We start from the raw sequence: 23,603 nt of genomic DNA on the forward strand, positions 1-23,603 counted from the left end.
AAATAATAATTTTTGGTAGATTTAATGTCGGTAATCTTTTTTACTTCTATAATTCTTCTTCTATTTCTTCGAGAGAAAAAAAAACTACAATAATTTACTTTCAGCGATTAAAATGTTGTTTAAATTATATAAATTTAGCCTGAGAAAAAAAGTATGAAATTTAAATTTTGTCTATTGTATAATGTGTTATTTTAATCGCTTTAATTGTTTAGTTAAAACAAAAACAAAAACAACTTTAAATGTCAAAGTTTTCCTTCTTCAACAAATTTTCAGAAAAAAAATAAGTAAAAACTTATCAAATATTCTTCTTTTATTTTCATACTTTGTGAAGCTCTTGTTTTCCTATATGTACCTATTTGTTATTCTTTTCAAACAAACAATGAAATAAAACAAAACATAAAAATAAATTAAAGAAACAAAAAAAATAATAAATCTATATCGGAGAGAACTATATGACTGTCTATATATTCTTTTACTCTTTTTGTATATCTTCGATAAAAAAAATAAGGCTTAATTTTTACAGAGTGCCCTTTTTTCTATCAAATGATTTTGCCAAAATATTTAAAATAATAAAAAACATAAACACATTAATTAATGTCTTTGAAAATGGGAAGAAAATAAGTCTTTCTTAAGTGGATAATCATTTTATATAGTTTGTACTATGTCTATCTTTCCAACAAAAAAAAAACATAACATCTAATAAACAGAATGAAAGAAAATAACACAATTATTTTATAGCAGAATTGGTCCTTTTCTGTACATAATAATGTACAAAATCCACATAGTTAACTTTGAAAAAAAAATTAGAACTAGCAAAAAAAAACATTATTTACTGAAATTTGTACAATGAATAAATATTCTGTATCTTATCTTATTATTATTTAAATTAAATTAATTGTAATTTTGTATGTTATTATTATTATGTTATTTATTTGAAAGTTTTAAAATTCGTATAACTATTTTTGACTTCAAAGTTCAACTAGATTTGATTCATGCTTGATTATCACTGTTTTTTTTGTTTGTAACTAAGTTTAATATTTCCAAAGTTACTACGTCATTTCGTAAATGTAAATATTTATTTTAACTTTACCAGATGTTATAAATAGCAATTGAACATTCTGGAAGACACACAAAATTTTACAATTTGGGAATATGTGCTATATAGGTGAGACATCCCGCAATCTGATTTTCTCTTCCACCAACCCAAAATCTTTTGGTGTGCCAAACAAGGAGGTTAGAGGGTACATCATGCCTTCCCTACAAAACCTCACTGTTAATACGTCGCACTTACATATGTACCTACTTGGTCAGTCATGTATATTTCATTTTCGACTATAATCCCATATTTAATTATTGGGAAAATGAGAATCAACAAGAACGAATGTACACACAAAATTCAAAAGAAACAATTTACTTAAGTCTCTGCGCTTTCAATGTCACTGAAATTTTAAGCATTTCTCTACAAAGTAATAGAGACATATTTTTTTGGTCTCAAATTTGATATTTTGATATTAATAAAAATAAGTACAAGTAGGGCGTACTTTTCAAGATAAATCAATGGATGATAAGAAATATGTTTTAAGTTAATAATGGAAAATGATGTCAGAAAAAATCGAACTAACTCAATATTTGTAGGGATATGTTCTGATTGCTTTGCAAATTCCATATTTATGGTGCGATTGTGAAACATTAGCATGGTACTTATTTTATACGTGGTCCCACAGAAAAAGGTAAAAAGATATTAACCCTAGAAAGATAACCATATTTCATAGACCATAAGAGATACACATGATTTATACGTCAATTCGACGTAGGTTATCTTTTTTGGGGTAAATATTAAAATCTCGGTGGAACATTGATAATTAACTATGATCTTCATGCTTTTACCATAGCCTGATAAATTTGTCCTTTACAGAAAATATGGTTTGATTCCGTTTATAGAATGCCTTATTCGAAAGATCAACGAGGAATTGACAAACCCGGGTTTTGGTCAACAATACGGAATAAAACAGTAATGTTTTTATTTGTTCTTGATAAAGAAACACATTTGTTGATTTTTAACCAGTTTTAAATAGTTCTAACAACAAACATTTTTTTATTTTTCACATCGACCCGAAACTTGTTTAGTTTTTGAACTGTAACTGCAAAATGTTCACCATTTTTCTAGTGAATTTAAAAAAAACAATGAGTTATAAAAGTGTATTTAGAAATGGCGTAGTCTTTACTCATCAAAATGTGACTGCTTGAGAAGTGACAGCTACTTTAATATCCGTCTCTTTAAGATAAACCTTGAAATTAACTCTCATTTTCATAGAAAACAAAATCAATATATTTGCGGTTTACTTTATTCCAGAATAATCGGAACTTTTCTCTTCTAGTCCAATTTAAAATATATACATATCTCTCAAAAGACCTTACAGTTCAAAGAAATCTACTTAAACATAACATTATGACAACTCCGATTACATGAATAATTCATGGCCAAGTTTGAACAGTTCTAAAATTGTGTGTTGAAGAAATCCAGAACCCTTGAGAAAAAGACTTTCATTAAATGTAATATTTGTGTAGTTTCTCAGTAAATCTACATAATCTCTGTTTTATTTTTTACTTTTGTTTAAACCCTTCAGTGAAGCAAAGTCTATATTAAGACACTTAGAGATTTCAATTTAATTATACAATTTATTGTTCCTTCTCCAAAAATTTAGAATAAACTCTCAAAACTTCAAAAATTCCTTATATTCAAAACAAATCTCAAGTGGACTCTTCATTTAAATTATCCACAAACTCCAAGTTATGAGAGTTCTACAATTTGCTTTCCTCTTTCTATGAAAGCAAATTGTTATAAAATATAATAAATTATTAAATTGCATTATAAAATTATTCTAACAATTTCTAAGAACAAACGTTCCTATGTACATAAATACAATACCACTACATAAAACTTGTCTGAAACAGGAAAAGTATATTTAGGTATATACCTTTCGTAGAATTGTGTTTGATTGCTTTGCAATTAGGAACCATCATTCCTGAACCTGACACTCTTTATTCTTTGATTTATATTAAAGTTTCATCATTGATAACATTTATGTTGGTAGCTTTGGAGGTTAGGTCTTCGTTAAGTATGTACTGCACTACACAGTCCTGTACGGTAAACTCAGTTGTGAAAAAGTTGAACTGATTTTTTGTTTTTTTGGGGTTAAATTGGTCGGGGTAAAAGATAAGAAAAACAAAACTAAAACCAGAAATAAAAACTGTGAAGTTGTCAAGAACACTGAAAATAATTCTAAGAAGAAGTTTGGATTTGATTTGGTTTGACTTGTTTTTTTTTTTATTGTTTTAAAAATAAAAATCATTTTTGAAAATGTAAAAACTTTTTTAATTAAATTTTCTTTTAATTTAATTATTTTGTACTTGATTTTATCTTTAAAGTTTAATTAAAAGTTTTAAGTTACTTCAATTTTTTGTCTTTATCTCTGTAAATATACATAATGTTTAAACTTATATAAAGAAAATAACATTTCGAACACAGTAAGAGCCAAACACCAGAATCAATTATATAAGAAAATTTAAATGTCTAGGGAAAAATCTGTATCTATAACTAAATTAATATCTATATTTACACACACAAAAAAAAATCTTTATAAAATCTTAAATACAAAAGAAAAATAATGATGTTTGGAATGATAAAAATCAGTTATACAAAACTTTCTTGCTTTTATTAATTCCTTTAAATAATTTTAAAAAATATGAATAACTTCTCACAAAAAGGGTAAGGCAAGGATTAATTTATTATTTTGTTACCTTTGTCCTAACTGACCAATAACGAAATTTCAATCTTACCGAACTTTGGGAACTATTTTATATTACGTTGTCAAAACCAAAAATGTCAAAAGTTAAACGAAAAAACCAAATATTTTTTGTGTTGTAGAAGTTAGGTTATTCCAAAATGTTTGTGGTTCTTATATCGGCCTTATTCTGAGGGATCAAAAACACAAATATAACGCGAATAATTTTTTTGGAATTCTCGATACAAATGTCACATTTGAATAAACACTTTTTGAAATGTAATTTTTCAACTTTACGGTTATTTTTGAATGTTATTTAAATTAGTTTGTGAACTAGAATCCAAAAAAAGCTTGTGATTTGAAAACAAAAACTTTTTCTTTGGTACATTTGTATATCCGAAATACATTTTTTCTTCCTCCATATCTCAAAAAAAACGAGATCTAAACTTAAAGTGCATGCTCTTGAAACTATTCGTATAATAACACCAAAATGGTCTGCAAGGACATTTTTTAAAAAGGAGTTGTCGGCCCCAAAATATCTCACTAATCAATTATAAAACCAATTTCATAGTTAAGTTTTATTTCATTAAAATGTCATAAACAATTAGTACGATGTAAGAAACAATTAAGAACGGCTTTTTTATTAACTAAATAACTGAAAAAAAGTATTTTTAGCATGAATATCTCACCAACAAAAAATGACATTATCTTTAAACTATTTTTTTTCTACAAAGAACAGCGTTTTCGTATGTTGTTATATTTTTGAAAAAAAAATCAATTGACAGATTTTTCAAAAACAAATAAACTACTCAAAGTTATTGAAGTTGTTTCAGCAAAAATATATTGAGTTCAAAAAAAATTACAATAAAATACTTAAAATGTTACAAAATGTTGGTTTCAATATTTGGTAAAATTGTTAATGGGAACCCAATCGACAAACATTTCAATCTTAAGTGATTGAACGTCTCGAATATCTTGACAGAAAAAAAGGTTTATATTTTGTTTTTAAAATAAGAATTTGGCTTTCTACAAAAAATACAGATTGACAAATTTGCAGGGGCAATAAAAGATACATAGTTGTTTGTGAGGAATATTTAATACCCTTACAAGTTATTGATTGGTTTTATTTTACTTATTTGATTTAACTTGAGCTTATTAATAGAGTTCAAGCCTTCAATACAATTACAAAATACTCACGGACAAAGAGTCTTTACCCAGTGAAATCCCACCAATTTTCCAAATATCTACTGCGTTTATAAACTTTTTATCATTCCAACATAAAATTTGTATCTAAAAAATAATTTTATTCGATTCAAACTTTTTAGTAATCGATCTTAAAAGTGCATATAATTTATTTTAATAAAAACAAAAACAAAACAAAAATGTTTAAAAATATCCTATGTAGAATCTAAAATCTATGGATTATTTCAACTAAATCATGTCTTCGAATTTAGTACAATAATATTTGATTTAATTTAATAATTTAAAAAAATATATATAAATTTAAGTAGAATAAAAAGTAGCGAACAAAATAAATTATTATATTATATAGGCTAAGCCAAATAACGTTGTTACAGAGTAATTTATTAGAAAAAACAAAAAAACAAAATTATTAAACTATTGAATAAATGTTCTCTTTTTGAAAAAAAAAAAAAACAAAAACCATCGTAGTTCTAAATAATATACCCACCAATTTCATATACAAAAAATAAAAAATAAAATACATACTTAAATCTAAACTAAAATTAAATAATAATTAACTAACTACATGCATATTTATAAAAAATTTAAAATATACAAATATTTTCATAACTCCTGTCAGATGGGTGATCTATATTTTTGTTTAATTTCTTATTATTTTATTTTCTGTTTTAATATTTATTTCCGAAATAAATATTTAAATTAAAAGAATCTTTTTTTCTAAACTTTAAAAAAATTAAAAACATGGGGACAAATTTTACGCTAGAACTAACACACTAAACTGAAACATATTTGGAAAATTAAAAAAAAAATATCAAAAACAAAAAGAAAAAGTCGTCTATTTACATTATAACCTACTCTACATAACATATTATTCTACACTATACATACAATTATTATATACTAAAATATATATATGAAAAATAATAATATGCGACCAAGTTTAATGATCAAAAAATTAAAAAAAAAAATATTTTAAAATTATATTAAACAAAACAAAAAAAAATGTTACACTCAATTGTGAAAATTTAAAATACATAAATAAAAATATTATTTCAAGTAACAGTTGTAAAAATATGAGTATTGTCTTTTTATTTCTTTGTTTTATTATATTTTTTGTTTTGTTGGTGGTTTAACTTTTATTTTGTTGCTGTTTTGTTCGATTAAAAATTAAATATCATTGCATATAATTGGGACATAAATATAGGGATGCTCTCTCTCTCTAATATGTGTATAAACATATTTGTGTGGAACTACAATGCAGCTAGGAACTATTTTTCAAATTAAAAATAATGGTAAACTACTTTTTATCCCTTTAATTCTTATAGCCTAAACATATAAAGTAATTTACTTTGCCTACACAAATAAAACAAAAAACTAATTATAATAATAAAGAGTTTTGGAATGGGAATGTTTAAAGGATACATTTTATTTCTATATAGTCTAAATAAATCCTTTATTTTAATTCTTTAAAAATCAATAAGTTTTGAGTCTCAATGCATTTTTAATTTAATTTCATTTATCCATTAATCGTTTACATTTCAAAAAATTATTTGCTTTTAATTATTTTTTGTTTTAAATTTTATTGTATTTGACTGTACTGTACATATAACATAATATTTTGCTTATTTGATTATTTATCTATTTTTTCAAACAAATATTTATTTTTTTTAGAGAGAAATGTATATAAAAATTAAGTTCAGGCAACGAACTATATTCAAATGCTCGATTTATAACCGAGATTCTTTTCAATCAATTAGGGCACCAATGCAACAGCTTTTTCAATATTTAATATTATACGATGTGTGTCTTAAATTTAAGTTGTTCGAAGCGAACAATGTGAACTGTTTAAAATATTCACTTCTAAAACTTTTAAATACCCGTACATGTAGGTTCATATTTTTTACAAAATTTAAATTTGATAGTTTAGTAAAACAAATTCAGAAAACAGTTTCTGATTTCCGATTCTGGTGAATGTTTTCAATTAAATTTAAAAAATAACCATGAAATAATAAAATTACTAATTTAAAACTCAGGCACTCGAGATATTCCCAATTTTTTGATTCCACTGTACTAAAGTCTACATAAGGTTTTTTATAACAGCTTTACAATTCACAATCTTCAATAAAATAATAAAAATCACAGAAAATCATGACAAATTTTAAATCTTTTTTTAATTTTTTAATTTTATAATTTTCTTAATAAGTTTTTTTCCATGTTTTTTTTTTTTAATTATTGTCCTCTGCTATATGAAATTTAGTTTTATTTAATTTCTACATAATCAATTAAAAACAAAATAAAGTAATCCCAGCCGGCACGAGTTATGCTATGAAATTATTATTAAATATTTTTTGCATATTTGAATTTAGTTCTGTGATGAAATGAAAATGTAATATACGTTAAAAAATAGTTTCGCTATATTAAAAAATAAAACAAAACAATTATTAATAAACAAAATATACAATGTTTAAAAACAAATGCATAATGTACCTTTGTAGCTAAGCATATAAATATAAAATTGCAATTAAATATATAATTTACAATTATGTATAGGTTACCTCTTACATACTAACATTTTTATATATCTACCTTTTTTATTTTATTGTTTTTTTTTTAGAGAATACTCTTTAAAATAAAAGGAATGTGATGAAAAAATTTCAAAAAAAAATTGATTAATATAGAAGTTCTTATTAATATTTAAATGTACACAAATATCAATCTTTTTGTTTATCTATATATTTATTATTTTTTGTGATCCTTTAATTATTTGAATATTTATTTATTTTTATTTTGCATTGAGAATGAAATGCTAATGTCTAGCGATGTAATCAATGTTGTGTTCAAAACTTTTAACGTAATTATTGTTCAATATTTATTTTATAAAACAATAAATAAATGTATTATAGTTATAAAAGTATACATACTACTATACTTTACCTATATAAAAATGTGTGTCTTTGATTTGTATTTTTATTATTAGCATTATAAAATTTTATTATTTGCTACTTTTAGTTTCTTTTTGTGTCTAAGTTTGCAATTAGCAATTTGCACTAAGAGGGATGTTAGTATGTTTTAGACAATTTTATTTTATCACTAAACTGTGAAATTATTGCATTAATTTAACGAAATACTGACAGCATTCGAAATATTCTAACTGTTCCAATTAAGAGATATCTTGGGATAGGAATGCAAATCTTCGATATAATTAATTATTTTTGTTTGATTTCCTTTGATAAATTTGTTTAAACAACTAATTTAACAAGATCTGTTTTTACATTACGACTCGACAACTTTAAACTTTCGATAAGAGATAATTATTAATTTTGGAAATAGAAGAATTACTTCTGAATTTTACCACAAGCTTGTATTTAAAGAATCCTTTAATATCAATGAGTATCCGTGAGCGATATGATTTCTGTCCTTTTTTCCATCTTTTTCTATCTTCTGTTTTTTTCTAGGGTAACAATTCTCTAAGAGTCACTGTTTTTCGATTTAACCCCCGAACAAAAAAGCAATCAAATAAGCAATTAATGGAACAATCTCAGCCCCTAGGGTATTGTGCATCCCCTGAAAGTTGGACGTTTACTCTTAGGAAAGATAACACGTTGGTTTTGCCCCCATTTCGAAATTAACTCTCCATGGTATTGTCATTCTACTAGATGCCATGCCATTCAAATACCTTCGTGAGTTTTATTTTGTTCGTTCTTTTTAATTCTTTTTATCCACTGTAATGTAATATACCTAAAATATCCCTTCGGTCCAGACGACCAAGGATACCAAAAGGATGAGTATAAGTAGGAGCTTTAGATGAAGGCGAGTTGCGAAATAAGGTTATTGTTGAAGGCCGCAAGTAAAAACATTTTATTATTACTTTTTTTTTTCTTTTAAGTTGGTATAGATACGTCCATATAATCGAACACATAATGGCACATAAAAATATCCTTCTGGACTTCTTACGGCTGCCTGAATAATAGAGAGAGCCTTTTGATTATATCACATTTTTCTTACAATTTTTATAGTTCTATGTTTTTCTGTCAAAGAGCCTTGTAATCCTCCTATTTTCTTGTTCTCTCATTATATAAAATAAGAAATGTTTTCCTCTCTCCTGAAAAAAATAAAATAATAAAAATAAAGGATCCTTACAAAGAAAAGACATGGAAACACCCCCATAAAAATATCGACTCGATAGATTCCTGTCTTTTTCCTGATGACATGGCTTATAAGAAGTTAAGAACTAGTTTTTATGTACAACCCTTATAGTTTGATCATAAAAAGTTATGGATAGATGAAAGATTTTGTCAGAGTGCGGAAATTACTAGGTAGCACTAATGAATTGTGAAAAACAAGCTTTTTTTCGCTCAGGAAACTTTTAACAACAACAGCAACACAAAATACAAAATCACACAAAAAGGGTTATAAAAATATTTATCAGGACGACAAGGTAAAAAAAAGGAGGACAAATTGACAAGAAAATTGTGCATAAAAGATTTATGGAGAAAGAAATTTATAAAGCAACAGGAATATGAATGGAAAATAAATTCGTTTCACCTTTAAAAGAACACAGTTTTGAAAGTTTAGAAATCATATTTTCTTTAATTTGTTCATTGAATTTTTTTTTAACTTCTCAGAAGTTGTTGTTTTATGAAAGGATTCTGATGTTTTAATTTTAACTCATTAGATAGTTAAATTCAGTAAAACTTAGCTATTTGCCAAAAAATAAAACTTTTACTAATAAACAATAAATCATCATTAGCTTTGGATTTCGGAAAATATTATTAAAGAAAATCTGTCAACTTGAAAATGAATGTGATTATAGAAATAGTCCTTCTAAATCACTTTATATCCTTTATTTTCCAATAATAATAAGAAGAGTTCTAGAGGTATAAATTAACTTTCAATCTAAGAGCATATTTGTATATGCCTATAATTCTATTTCTAAGAGAAAAAAAACATTGAATATTAACTTTATGGGATGTCTGAAGTGAAGCTGATATTGATGTCTTGGCAATATTGAAACTTCTGACTTTTCCGAACACAATCAAGAAAGTTAAACCTGCAAAAAGCACTTGGTAGTAGTTATCAAGTTGTTGGTTGTTGTTTTTGTCTGTGTCCTTGACAGTATCTCAAAAGCCTCTCTCGTCATCGTCATCATCATCATCATCGTTATCGACATCAAGATGGAAAAAGTTTTATTAACTACTTTAAAAATTACGTTTATTGCCCAGCATTCGACTGAGCGTTATCAACATGAAAATATCAACCGCACATTATTAAGGATGAAAAGAAAAAAAGAAATATAAAGGACCTACCTCTAGCCATTAAATTTGAAAAGAGATTATTATCGGATAGGTACCTATAGAACTTCTAAAGCCATTTAAATTATGATGACTTCCGATTTGTATAGTAATAAGTGAAAGAAGGTTAAGTGAAGTAGTTGGCTATTTTCAAGGTTTAATGAGGATTTTTTTACATTCTAATTGAGCAAAGCACAAGTTAGTTTTTTCTTTACACAAACAATTTAAGATATCTTGAAATTAATTACTTTTACAAACTGTAACGTGACGGTGATTATATCAATGAAAAATCAGGCCAGTAATACCACCACCTGAAATATAAAGTGATACTTCTTAAAGGGTTGTCACGTTCACCCTAACGAATGAAAGTGGTTTTGATGTTAAAGCTGTCTGGTTAAGAACTTCAAGATAATTTTTCATCATTTATAGTCTTTTTAAATAACAAGGTGGCGCAACAGTCCGTTGAGAACCAGAGCCTAGTGACTTACAACTCTCAACCATTACTGTGTGCGAGTAATTGCACACAATTGTTTTACTTTCGTTAAAAATGGTATTTCCAAATAAAGTAAAAAATTAAGGTACAAATTTTGATATTGCTCTTTTTCAACTTTAAGGACTTCGTTTGAAAGTCGCATAAGTTGTGAGTTTCTCTCATTTTGAATAAATAAGTCTGTTTCACAAAAATAGTTCGTTCACATTTCACATATTCTTATTCCAATATTCCAAAAAAATTTTAAAGGTCTGTTCATTTCACTTTCTTAAGTTCAAAGCTTACATACATTTAACATTTCTGTTTTTGGACATTCCTTCTAAAGTTTTTGAATGCGACTTCAAAAATTAAATGTTTTCTCTATTAACATTTATTAAAATAATAATTATAGTTTATATTACAAACCAGAATAGTCTTCTATTTTACTACTGCCATATACAATTAATCCAGTCAGTCCAGTGTATGCATTGATGTAACAAAAACAGGTCCTAAGACACAGCCTTGTGGTACTCTAATTGTCAGAGTTTGCAATAATTTGTTGATAATCTCTTTCATGCTTTTAAGAACATCATCAATCAAATTAAAACTACACCATAATTTTTCACTTAAGTTTTTGAGAGTTTAAGCTAATTTTCTAACTTTTAAACCTTACCTTTAACTACATTGCCGACGTTCAATTGAATTTCAGGAGTTCTTTGTTTACAAAATTGCCATGTTATCTCATAAATTAAACCCTCATTAAAATCCCGCACATATTGTTTTTCTTTTTATGGTATAAAATATTGTATGACACCTAATTTGGACTTTAAAATTTACCCTTGGGTATAATGACCGTATAATAAATTTGTTCTTATCATATTTAACAATTGTTCTTGTTTGTGTTAAAAAAATTTTAAACAATAATTTCACAGGGAGTGTTAAGATGAAAGTCTGATAGACTAATTAGTGTTTGCATGCTTGCTTTAACATATTTAATTATGTTCACCACAATCACCAACACAAATAAAAACTCAAGAAAAAAAATGAATTTAAACAAATGATATCCTTGTTCCTCTGGTAATCCAATGAAATGACACCATAATTCCTATTATGTCCACCCCATTTTTCTGTTTGTGAAAATAGGAACAAATTGCCCGCGAGAAGCAGGTTACCGGACGAGTTCAGATTCAAGTGTGGTATCATGCGGAACGAACAGAACTTGTGGTTTCATTAATGGCAGCTGATGATCTGGCACTTAGAGATGAAGCCTATGGACATGGAGTTCTTCCGGAGGCGTATGCCAAAGTCAGGATTCTACCGAAAACGTGAGTGAATTTGATATTTTTTCTTAAAAACTTAGTTAAGAGTTATCTGATTTTCAGTGGAGATGGTTGTGTCCAACAAACCGAAGTAAGCCGACCATCACAAAATCCCATTTGGAATGCAACACTCACATTCGGACACGTCAAGGCTGAGAGTCTTATGGATCGTTATATTGAGATACAACTCTGGGATTTGGTTCCTCATACGGAGTCGATTTTTTTAGGCGAATGTAACATTGAAATGCAACAAGCGTTTCTTGAAGATCGAGCTTTATGGTGTCGATTAGATGATCCGAAGGGTTTGAGAGGTATTAGTATGTCTAAGTCTCCAAGTGTTTCTCCACGTGGCTCAATTGGTGGAGGTGATTTGACTCGACTTATTCGCCGAGACTACAATGTACAGCGTTCCATGTCGGACGATGTTGATTCCATCGGTGATGGAACTTCCCTCCTACATCCTGATCATGCATGGGTTGCTGGATCACGACGCGGTTCTTCACAATCGGAAACCTTAGAAGTTGAAGTCTATCAGTTGGGTAAAGATTTCTCAAGATCTCTGCCTGGGTCGAGAAGGTCTTCTTTCCAAGACCGAGAGAATAAAGAAGAAGAGATGGTTCCACCTTCGCCATCGTATATGACTGGAAGACGAAGATCATCAGTTGCTCGTCGAGATCCGGACGAGATATTGAAATCCCTTAAAGCTGTCCGTGGTGAACTCGGACGAGCCATGAGCTTGAACACTGAACCGAAACGAATGGGCTCAAGACGTAAGTTCACATTTTTATCAATTCATCTCTTAATTCTTTTTCTCTATATGGCTACATGGCTTTGAAATAAACTTATTTCCTTCTTTTCACTTTATCTTTCTGTTGAATGTTTTTATTTTATTTTTCTGTTTCACTTAAAATCCACAAAAACAAAATATTAAAATGAAAACCTCAAGCACCGCCGATTTATGTGTCACAAAATCAAAGCTTAGACTTATCACACCCCTGGATGTCAAAAAAATATGAAGCACTTAATTACAGAAATAATTTTACATCATAAATAAAAATATTAAATTAAAACAAAAATGTATAAAGTTAAAAAACAAAATAAAAATAAATGCACAAACCATACCTCTCCACCACAATCAGACCGAAAAAAAATAATTAAAAAATTAAACAAAATATAAACAAACAACTTGCCTTATTTTGCTCAAAATTCACGGTAAGATTTGTGTTTTCATACATAAATTATTTGAGTTTTGTTAAATTTTACACGTTCTAATTTTTTAAAATTAATTCAAAGTTATTTTTAAAATTTTAATTAATTTAAAGTAAAAATTCATTTGAAATTGAAAAATTCAATATTATTCTTAAATTAATTGTTTATAATGAATTGGAAAATTAAAGATTATGATTGTTTTAATTATAGTTTTTTAACGTTACTGTACTGCATTTTGTTGATGCACTTGTTGCAGTTACAGTTATATTTGTGTTTTTGTCTTAAAAAGTATTTTTTTAATTAAAAAAATATGTTCTAGAATTTAAAAAGCTATTAAAGTTTGAGAACTCAATTAAAAAATGCAAACTTTAAAGCAGAAGAGTTTTTTTTCTCATTTCAAGGATTAAACTAAAAACAAGCTCTTAAATATTTGTATTTGACAGAGTTAGACAACTTTTAGGATTTGTTTTTATATCTTCTTCTTCTTAACTTTTTAAGACAAAACCTTATTTGATATTATTGTTCATTTTTAATTATTTCTTTTTTGACAAATTTACACTTTTATTAGAGTAGACAGACATATTAAAAACATTTTAAATACATATTTAAACTAAAATAGAATTCTGTTAAACCTGTTTTTTATGTTTCATGTTCTCTAATTTAAATTGGAATTTCTTAAAGTTATTTAAGTATTATATGTATCAACTGTTTTTATTGTTAAGTGTTTTAAATAACGTATCTTTATAAAATCAAAACGTTGTGAATGTGACAGGCGTTTTTGCATATTGATTTCTGTGATTTTAAAAACTTGAAAAAAAAAAACTACTCAAGTATCCTACAATTCTGAAAACTTAAATTTAATGGAAAATTGTACCCAAAATATGAACATAATTCTAAAGCTCCAAATATTTTAGTTACACAAAAATTATGAAATTGTTATAACGCCTTGAATACATTTCTAAGAGACGAACTTAACATGAAAATTATATTGGTCTTTTTTGCAATAACTTGCTCAATTTTTAATGACGTCTAAGTTTTTTAATGTTAAGCTTTTTTGATCTTCCACCCATTTTTCGGTTATCTTTTTCTGTCAGCAAAAAGTCTTCTTTAAATTCAACCCTTAGCTACCCCATTTTATGTTTTCTAAGTAAAAAGTTTTGATGGAAATAAAGGCTGGACCAAATATATCATACATGAATTAAATTTCCATATTTTTGGTCCTTATCAGTAGGTCAAATAATAGTGGATTCTTTGGCTGGCTTCACAGAAGCTTATTCTATCGTGTCAAGTTTCCCATACTTTTTTTTAATGGTTGCGGTCAGTAGCTTGAAGATCGGATAATATTGACCTTAGTGCTCTTTTCGGATCCTTGCCCGTTCCATCAACAAAAAAAGTCTAAAGAAGTCAAATTGGCATCTCTAATACAACCATTTGGCTTCTCGATTATCATAATAAAAAATGTGAATGAAAGATGATTTTTCACTCAAAATCATTTGGAATTCAAATTGCTCTAAAACCCAAATATTAGGCACAATTTGTGCTCAAGCCGATCAAAATCTCTTTTCAAAAAAATGCAGCGTTCTGGCTTCACAGCACTCACTTTCGAAACAATTTTTTAATACTTTCAACGTTTTTCAAGCCTAAAGCGATTTATTTAGTTTATTAAATCACTCCCTTTCTACTAAATAATAGTTTTTTTTTTAACGAAAGTCAAATTATTGTTGCTGTAGATTTTTCAAAACATCGTTTTTGAAATTATCGCTAAGCAAATATGCTAAGCTTGAATTTGTCATAAAACTTAGCGATGGACTTCAAAAATGTTTTTATTTTGAAATGGAATCATTATTATTCATTCACTTTAAGAAAAGTTTATAACTTCTTCGTATAAGACTGGGGGTGGGTTAATACTTATTAAAAAAAACGTGTTTATAAAGTATTATTTCAAACAAGTTGCTGAAGTTATTTTTGAATTTTGCTCCTCAGAAAACTGAAACATTAGTTTAAAAAGATATTGCTTAGTCCGCAAACATTTTCAATCATTTGATTAACTTTACGTTCCCCAAATAAGTTCCCAACAAAATATCGCACGTAATCAATCATTTTCATTATTATTAAATAATGATGATAATTTCAAAAGTGTGAGAAATGAAACCTAATTGAAGTTATGGATATTGACGACGAGCTATAAGACGCCACCGCTAACGGGCTACCCCGCCCACGATGTAAGCAACACCATATCATTCCAATTCGATTAATTATTAGGAGTGTTGTATTTTTTTTTCTGTCAGCAACAGTGTACCGGATACTTTTTATTGTTTTAGAAATAAAATAAATAACTAACTTTCAACACGCAATAATTCTTAATTCTTATTTCTTTCATTTCTTTTACCAACCACAAAAATGTATCTTACCCCGTGAAACAAAGCATAACAAAAACAAAAAATGTTACATATAAATTGCGTGATTTGGTTTAGTGATAAAAAAAGAACCTTATAACTTTGGTTGAAGTTTCAGCAGACTTTCTTCGCCATCGCCATTTTTATATATATACCTAAGCTTAATGGTTAAGACACCATTTGGCTGGTACAATTCGCTTATTCGCTGAGGGTAATCATCATCATCAACAATCGCATGTCGTTGCCATAATATTGCCGGCTTGCTGCAGTAATAAAACATTGTCCTTCTTTCAACCAAAAAGGTTTTTTTTTTTGTTTTCTGATGTTATGGTTTTCTACCCTTATGTTGTTTCTTTTCGAGTCATAAGCACAATATACACGAGTCGAGTACATAATATTGTTAATGAAGTGCTTTTTCGTCAAAAAGTGTACGTATTTTATGCTTTGAAGGATACACTTGGTTTATATGAGGAGAAAATACACCAGTTTAAGATTGATTACGTGTCAATTTATCAATTACCATCATTTCGAATGTAACAAGGTGGAAAAGTTAAGGAGCTATTTTTTGTTAATAATAATACGAGGAGAATAAATAACTTCTTGCAAATTATATTTTTCTCTTTAACAAACACAAGATCATCAACCTTAAAAAAATCAAACTTTTCTTAAATACAAATGTATACAATTTGAACGTGTTTTTGGGTTTAGAGAATATACATTTTTTATGTTGTTTTCTTCTTAAACATTCGAAACAGTTATTAAAACCTTAATTCAAGCAAAGAAAGAATAATTTTAACTATTAATGCAATATCGGAACAGACGAAGGATTTCAAGAAGTCCTATTGGAAAGTTTTTTTGAGGCAGGATAAAACTGAATTTAGGTCTTCGTTTTTTATCTTACTTGGAAAAGAAGTAGTCCTTACAAAATATTAAAAAAAATAGAAGGTCATACATTTAGGAAAGAAGTTGTATTAAAACAATGAATTGAACAATTTTATTTCCTAGTTTCGAAACCAGTTTTCAAATAACAAGTGTAACTAAATCAAGTGTACAAATAAGTTTACCAAAAAGAATCTTTTTAGTGGAAGAATATCTTTGACCAATTAAATTCTAAATTTTTTTTTTCTATGTAAATGATGAAAATTTGTATAAATTTTTACTAAAACTTGCTAAAAATATATAACCTATTTGAATTAAAATTACCCGATATTTTGACTAAACGTTTACTAGATTTCTAAATTCACTGGAAATTGGAAGTTAGTATAGGATTAAATTCAAAATGAGAACTATTTTGAACTAAAAAAGTGATCCTAAGTAAACCAAAAATATTTGATATTTTGATACAAAGTTAAAGCTACACATGCTTATGATTTAATTTTAAAGCGTCACTACGCGTTAAAATTACGCAAACGTTTTATGAGCTTAACGTACAAAAGGCTTGAAATGACTTCTAAAACTTGTCTTGTTAAAAGTCTTCATTAAGTTTCCTTTTTTTGTGAAAAACGGGTATTCCGCGCCAGAAAACTTTCAATGGCTATACCTTGAAATTTGGACTCTGTGTAATGTAGGTTTAGTTTCCATTTTTCATAATTGAAATCCAATTGATTTTTTTTATTTCAAATTTGTACCAACAAAATTCTGACGTACATAATTTCCGACAGTCGGAAAAAAGCAGCAACTAAAAATGTCAATTCTAAAGTCAAACTTTGGAATCATAAATGGGAAGAAATGCAAAAGTAATTCAAACCTAAAGCTCTTATAATTTACATAGTTACACGTCAGATTTTATAAAATAAATTATCGATTAATTGTGTCGATGTAACGAATGTCCAAATTGTGCTCCAAGCACTTCAAACGTCCTCCTTTATGTATGACGTCTATTTTTATTCTCCTTTTGCAACAAAGCATTTTAGATTTTTTCATTCTTCTCGCATTTCAATTTGTGGTTGAATTAAAAAAAAAAAAGTAAAATCAAACAAACGAAACATACAACCCACTCAATCACCAACAACATTGTGTCAATCCTAGCAGTGATACATTCGTAAGCACTTACTTTGATTCTAGACCTACCTAAATTTACCACCAATTTGTCTATTGATTGCGAGTGTTATGTGTTGTCCATTTCAAAAAAGGGATATCTCTTCCACTTATATATGTATATTTTCTGTGCGTTTATGTGTGTGGTAATCCTTTTTTGTATATCTTTTGAATTCCATCACGCTCGGCGCACCCACTCAATTTTACAATTCAACAATCCCATCAGGAGCGAGTCGAACTAGGAAGGATAGCGTCATGGAGATTCCTGAGATTTTACCAATTGGTATTGGCACAAATGCAACAAGTCCCCCATCCGATGATGAAAGTAAAAAGATACAAGTACCCCGTTGGAAGGGTTCGGGTGGTTTTACACCGATGCGCAAACAATCCATATCTATACTTAAACAAGCTTCGTCTGTATCGAATGTAAATAAAATCGGTCCGGAAAAGACGTCAATAATGACGTCAGCTGCTGCTAACATAAGCCAGTCAGAGCCCTACCTTAAACTAGGACCGGGCCAAGTACACCCCAAGGGATATCGATTGACATCCGGTCGTTATGGTGAATTGAAGATGGGCTTTTTGAAAATAAAAGGAACTGTTGAAGTTGAGGTAAGATATCAATATTCTATAGTTTTATACTTAAGTTTTAATTAGTTTAATTAAATAAGGTTGTTTTTTGGATGTTTTGATTAATTGTTTATATAATTTGTGGATTTGTATACAGGTAATCTGTGCTAGAAATATTGTACCGGTTGATTGTGAAACACCACCAGATACTTATGTAAAGTGTTATATCAAGGATGGTGACAGACTGAGGCATAAGAAGAAGACAAGAGTTATTCGACATTCTGCTGAGCCAATTTACAAACAAATAATTAAATATCAGGTAAATTTATATAAATTATACAAAATTCAGGTGATACTTAACAAGTTAAAGAGTTAAAACTTAACTTAAAAACTAAGAAAATATTTAAAGTACCTAAAGTGCTTAAAGGTATTCGAATATTAAGGACACCCGAAACAGTCCCGAATCCAAGTTAGAATACTCCGCTACTTTGTTGTAAGAACCGAGAAGATAAGTTTATCTGGATATTCAAAACTTTTGAAATTTTTGGATATTGTTAAAGAACTAATAACTACATTTAAAAAATAAATTTGTTTCTAAAGCGTTTTAGAGACAGTATTCTAAATCAAATATTTAAAATTCTTCTTTTAGAGTTCTGATGTCTTTGGTCGTAACATAGTGATTATGGTCTGGCAACGTTGTGTCGGCTTTGAACACAATCAAGGACTTGGCGGTACCGAAGTTAATTTGGATAAAATAAATTTAGCACAACACATTGGCGGTTGGTATCCATTATTTCCAATGCACTCATTTGGTGGTTCCGATTCGGATAATTCTCCTTGACCGATCACTAATTTGCCACATAAAATTTCATCGAATAATAAAAATACTAATAATTTATGCATGATGGAATGTTCTTATAATAATTTAAGTTTACAACATGAACAAATAATTATAAAACAACAACAAATTCCTGTTTATTAAATTTAAATTAAAATAAAAAAGAATAAAGTAAAATAATATAATTAACAAAAAATACTGAAAATAAGTTAAGTTATGCACAAAAAGAAATATGCAAGAATATTTCAAAGTTATGTTTGTCATATTTGTCTATTAACAAGTTACTAAGTAAAAATTAATTATACGTATTGTTAAATAATTTTTTGTATAGTAAATTTTGTCAAACAACAAATTTTTATATAAGTTTATTTATATTTTTATAGAAAAATCGAAAAAAAGCATTCATTTGTTCGTATTATGCACTCTTTTGTTTTAAGAAATTGAATAAGGTATTTTTTAATTTTATTGATAAACAAAAACAATGAATTTCCCTTAAACTTTATAATAACTATTCCCATATTGAAGGACCCTAAGCGAATGAAACGGGCTCAACAAATTGAATTAATACCGATTTTTTTATTTAATAAATTAATAAAATTCTGAAAGAACTCTTAAGGTACGGTTTTCTATCTAGAAGTCATTTTCTAAAGTAAATTATATTAGTTAAGCGACCAAAACTTATTGGATATTGATTTAAAAAAAAAATAAGATGCTTTTTTTATACAAATAAAAACCGTAGCTTAAAAGTTATGCCGAATCGAGGAAACGCCATGAGAATTTATTTACAATAATAACAATCTTGTATTATTCAATTTGTAAAAATTTGTTCGCTTAGGGAAGACAATCGCCGATCTTAATTTTTTTGTCTAAAAATGGATATTATGACTATTCCCACAAAAAAAAAAACACAATGGGATAAAATGTCCTATCTAACACAGCTTTTTTTTCATTTGGGTATTATGTCCTTTTGTTCTATGAATTGGACATAAGTACAGTCTTTTTAGCATTCTGACATTCTTTAACAGACAATAAGTCCAAATTAACGAACATTTAGTCTTTTTTTCAAACAGACGCAATGACTAACAGGTCATAATCTCCATGAACTGGTATTAAGTTCCATAGAACTTAAATTCATGGACACTATGTCATTAAAAAAATCAAAAAATAATGAATTTGTATTAAAATCAGCAGACAAAAAAGGGCTAAAAATATAACTAAAATAATCAATGGTACATAATAATAAGCTATTATATGTATCTCTCAATATTTGTTGTGAAATATAGTATATATTATTATGTATAAAATCATAAAAATAATGACAATCTTCTGATGAAACTGAAAATATAAATAAAACATTATCAGCTATACAAGCTTAAAAAGCATACAAAAATTAAAAAAAAAAAAACAAATATTTAAAACAAAAATGCTATGTTCCTTAATGCAGCACTTAAAATGCAAGCTTGTATACAAAATGTTTTGAAAAGACATACAAAAAAAAAGTCTCACAATCTGAGCACTATAAGTAGAAAATTTAGGGATTCTACCATTTTGGAATATTGGAATGACTGATGAATATTAATTATTTTAAATAAAATTATTTTTAAACAAAAAAAAAAAACAAGAACAAAACTCAAACGAAAAATTTTGCTATCTTCTACAGCATATTTATACATAAATATATAGTTAAAATATGTATTTTTCTTACTTCAAAAAATAACAACAAAAAAACACAAAAACGTAGATAGTTCTTCACTTTCTTAATCTTTTAACAAACAAAAAACTAAGAAAAAAATACTTTTCCTTGTTAATAAAATGGTTTCAATTGAAACAATTCTATGAAAAAAAAAATATATATAAAAAGTATAATTTGTGGAAAAAAATATCAAGTTTATAAATAAAAGAAAAAGAAAATATGCATAAGAATTAAGCTTAGTTATTTTATCTAATATTACAGGTGTATTTTATTTGTTTTTATCTTTTATTTTTGTGTTTTTTTCTATAAATTACTTGAATCAATATCTTGCACTCATCTTTGAAGACAATCTACTTACAAGAAAATGAAACTTTTAAAATAATAAAACAATTAAAGAAGTTACAAAATAAATGAATATACTTTAAAAAATAACAATGAACATTTTTCTATTGGAAAATATTACGCTTTGAGTTCAGACTCAATTAATTCTCTTGCAAAACATCTATCAGAAAACTTTGAAAAAAAAATTACAAATACTTATTTAAATAAAATTAATTAATAAATATTTAAATATAACAATAGTTGTGATTACTAGATACTTATATAATATATACACGCATTATGTTTGTAACGTTGTATATCATTATAAAAATATAAAACAAACAAAGTTTATATAATTAAGTTATTTATATCTGCATTAACAGCGACTATATAAGGACACACTTTAAAAAAAAAAGAAGAGCCGAATTTACGGGGTATGGTCGGTGAATTAATATCGCCACAAAGTAAAACATAAGAAAAAAATAAAATTTACAAAAAAAGTTACTCAAAAAAAAAACTGAAAATGGTTGTGCAAACTTGTTGGATGAATGTCCGTTATGTTTAAAAACAAAATTATAAAATTAAGAATTTTTTTGTATTTTGAAAGTTTTACATTCATTTTTAATATGATTTATTTTTCAATATAAATATCTGAATAATTAGGGACTAATCAGTGCCTAATCTTATTTTTTACTTCATATTGCGGTGGTGGTTTAATATTTCTCTGTTTACATTTTTGTTGAATCTTTTGTTTAGAGTAGACAGCGGTTTTAATCAATTTTTGAGTTTTTTCTCATATTTTTTTAATTTTTTTAAGTTCTCTTTTATAAATTTTACTTCATACAAACTAAAATTAAAAATATAATTATATTGCTTCTCTCTAGGCAAACAAAAAATTATACAATACAAATTATTTAAAATTATTATCAAGTATATTTTTAATTTAAAAATATAAAATATACGCTCTGGTAGTTTGTATAGTTTTACTACCGCGCTATTGCATCTGAAAACTGTAAAAAAACACCATATCAATTTTAGTTAAAATACAAAAAAAGAAAAACAAATAAAAAATAATTATAAAAATAAATTATTATGAGAAATAAAGTTATTTTAATGATATAAAGATATAAATATATATATAAATATAAAATAAAAATAAACTGATATATTTAAATGTGGATTATGTGTTTTTTTTATTAAAGTCAATACATTTTATTTAAGTAATCTTGCTTAAAAAATAAACAATAAATAAAAAAAAAACAAAAGTATTAAAAAGATTCCTATTTCTATAAGAGAAGTAGTTTAAAAAATGTTTCTACCAAAACACTAACACTGATAATTTGAAACAATTGAAATTTTAAAATGAGATACTTCCAATAAGATTTAAATAAAATTGTATTCAAACTTAGGCAAATACTTTATGAACATACCCAATGGAGAGCTATTTTGAAAGCTTTCAAAAGCTTTTTTAGAAATAAAAAAAATTAAACCCAAACATAAAACGGCTAACGACCATTTCAAATTTAAAATGAAATAAACTGTCAAAATACAAAGGTTTTTTCTAAAAATACGAGTTTTTTTACAACTTATTGTAATATACAGTTTCTGGCCATATTATTAGACGCACTGCAGAATTATTATTTATATGCAATATTTTTAACGTTCAAGAATGGATGTATGGTTACATTTTATGCAAGATGGAGCTCCTTGATACACAGCTCGGTCCTTAAAAACTTATTTGAGGGAAGAAAACATCCCTCTGTTGGACTGGCCGGGAAACAGCTCTGATATGAACCCAATTGAAAACGTGTGGGAGCTGATGAAGAGGGAAGTAGCTAAAGATGCGGTCACTTATTGAAAGAGTAATTCACGTGTGGAATCACCACCCACAAATACAGGAAACAGTCAAATCATGCATTAACAGTATGCCGCGCAGAATTGAGGCTCTTATTAAATCAGGAGGTTCAACAAAATATTGAAACAAAATTACAAAAATATCAACAACAGAACTGAAAATATTAATTTAAAAAATAATTTCAAATATTTTGCTTTATTTCTAGGCAGAAATTTATATTCTGCATTCAAAATAATTTAAATGCATTACAATATTTGAAAACCTGATTAGAATAGCTGGAAATTAAGATATTGCATAAAATCTAAAGTGCGTCTAATAATATGGTCAGAAATTAGAAAATCAGTTCGATATGAAATTGACTTGTTTTCACTTTGATTTTCTGCTCTACCAACATATCTTATTATTTGTATGATTCCTTCCAAAGTATTGGCTAGCAAACATTAGTTCAGGCGATATTCATAAATGTTCAAACTTTTCTTAGAAAGGAAGCTTAAACACATTTTGATAAAATAAATATTTCAAATTCCCTATTTATAAAGGGTGATTTTTTTGAGGTTAGGATTTTCATGCATTAGTATTTGACAGATCACGCGGGATTTCAGACATGGTGTCAAAAA

At 27.0% G+C, this 23,603-nt stretch overlaps 1 protein-coding gene across 1 annotated transcript in view; it reads left to right on the forward strand.

The window, feature by feature from the left end:
* The window catches only part of LOC129944137 (regulating synaptic membrane exocytosis protein 1), a 271,531-nt gene extending 249,222 nt beyond the window's left edge, over positions 1–22,309 (forward strand). Inside the window, exons 13-17 of the mRNA XM_056053333.1 lie at positions 11,892–12,073; positions 12,131–12,837; positions 17,936–18,321; positions 18,437–18,598; positions 18,929–22,309. Coding sequence (XP_055909308.1) covers positions 11,892–12,073; positions 12,131–12,837; positions 17,936–18,321; positions 18,437–18,598; positions 18,929–19,120 — 1,629 coding nt within the window. The 3' untranslated portion in view covers positions 19,121–22,309. The remainder of the gene's footprint in view (positions 1–11,891; positions 12,074–12,130; positions 12,838–17,935; positions 18,322–18,436; positions 18,599–18,928) is intronic.
* The last annotated feature ends 1,294 nt before the right edge of the window (positions 22,310–23,603 follow it).

Source organism: Eupeodes corollae, chromosome 2 (assembly GCF_945859685.1).
Source record: "Eupeodes corollae chromosome 2, idEupCoro1.1, whole genome shotgun sequence".
NCBI classification, from domain to species: domain Eukaryota; kingdom Metazoa; phylum Arthropoda; class Insecta; order Diptera; family Syrphidae; genus Eupeodes; species Eupeodes corollae.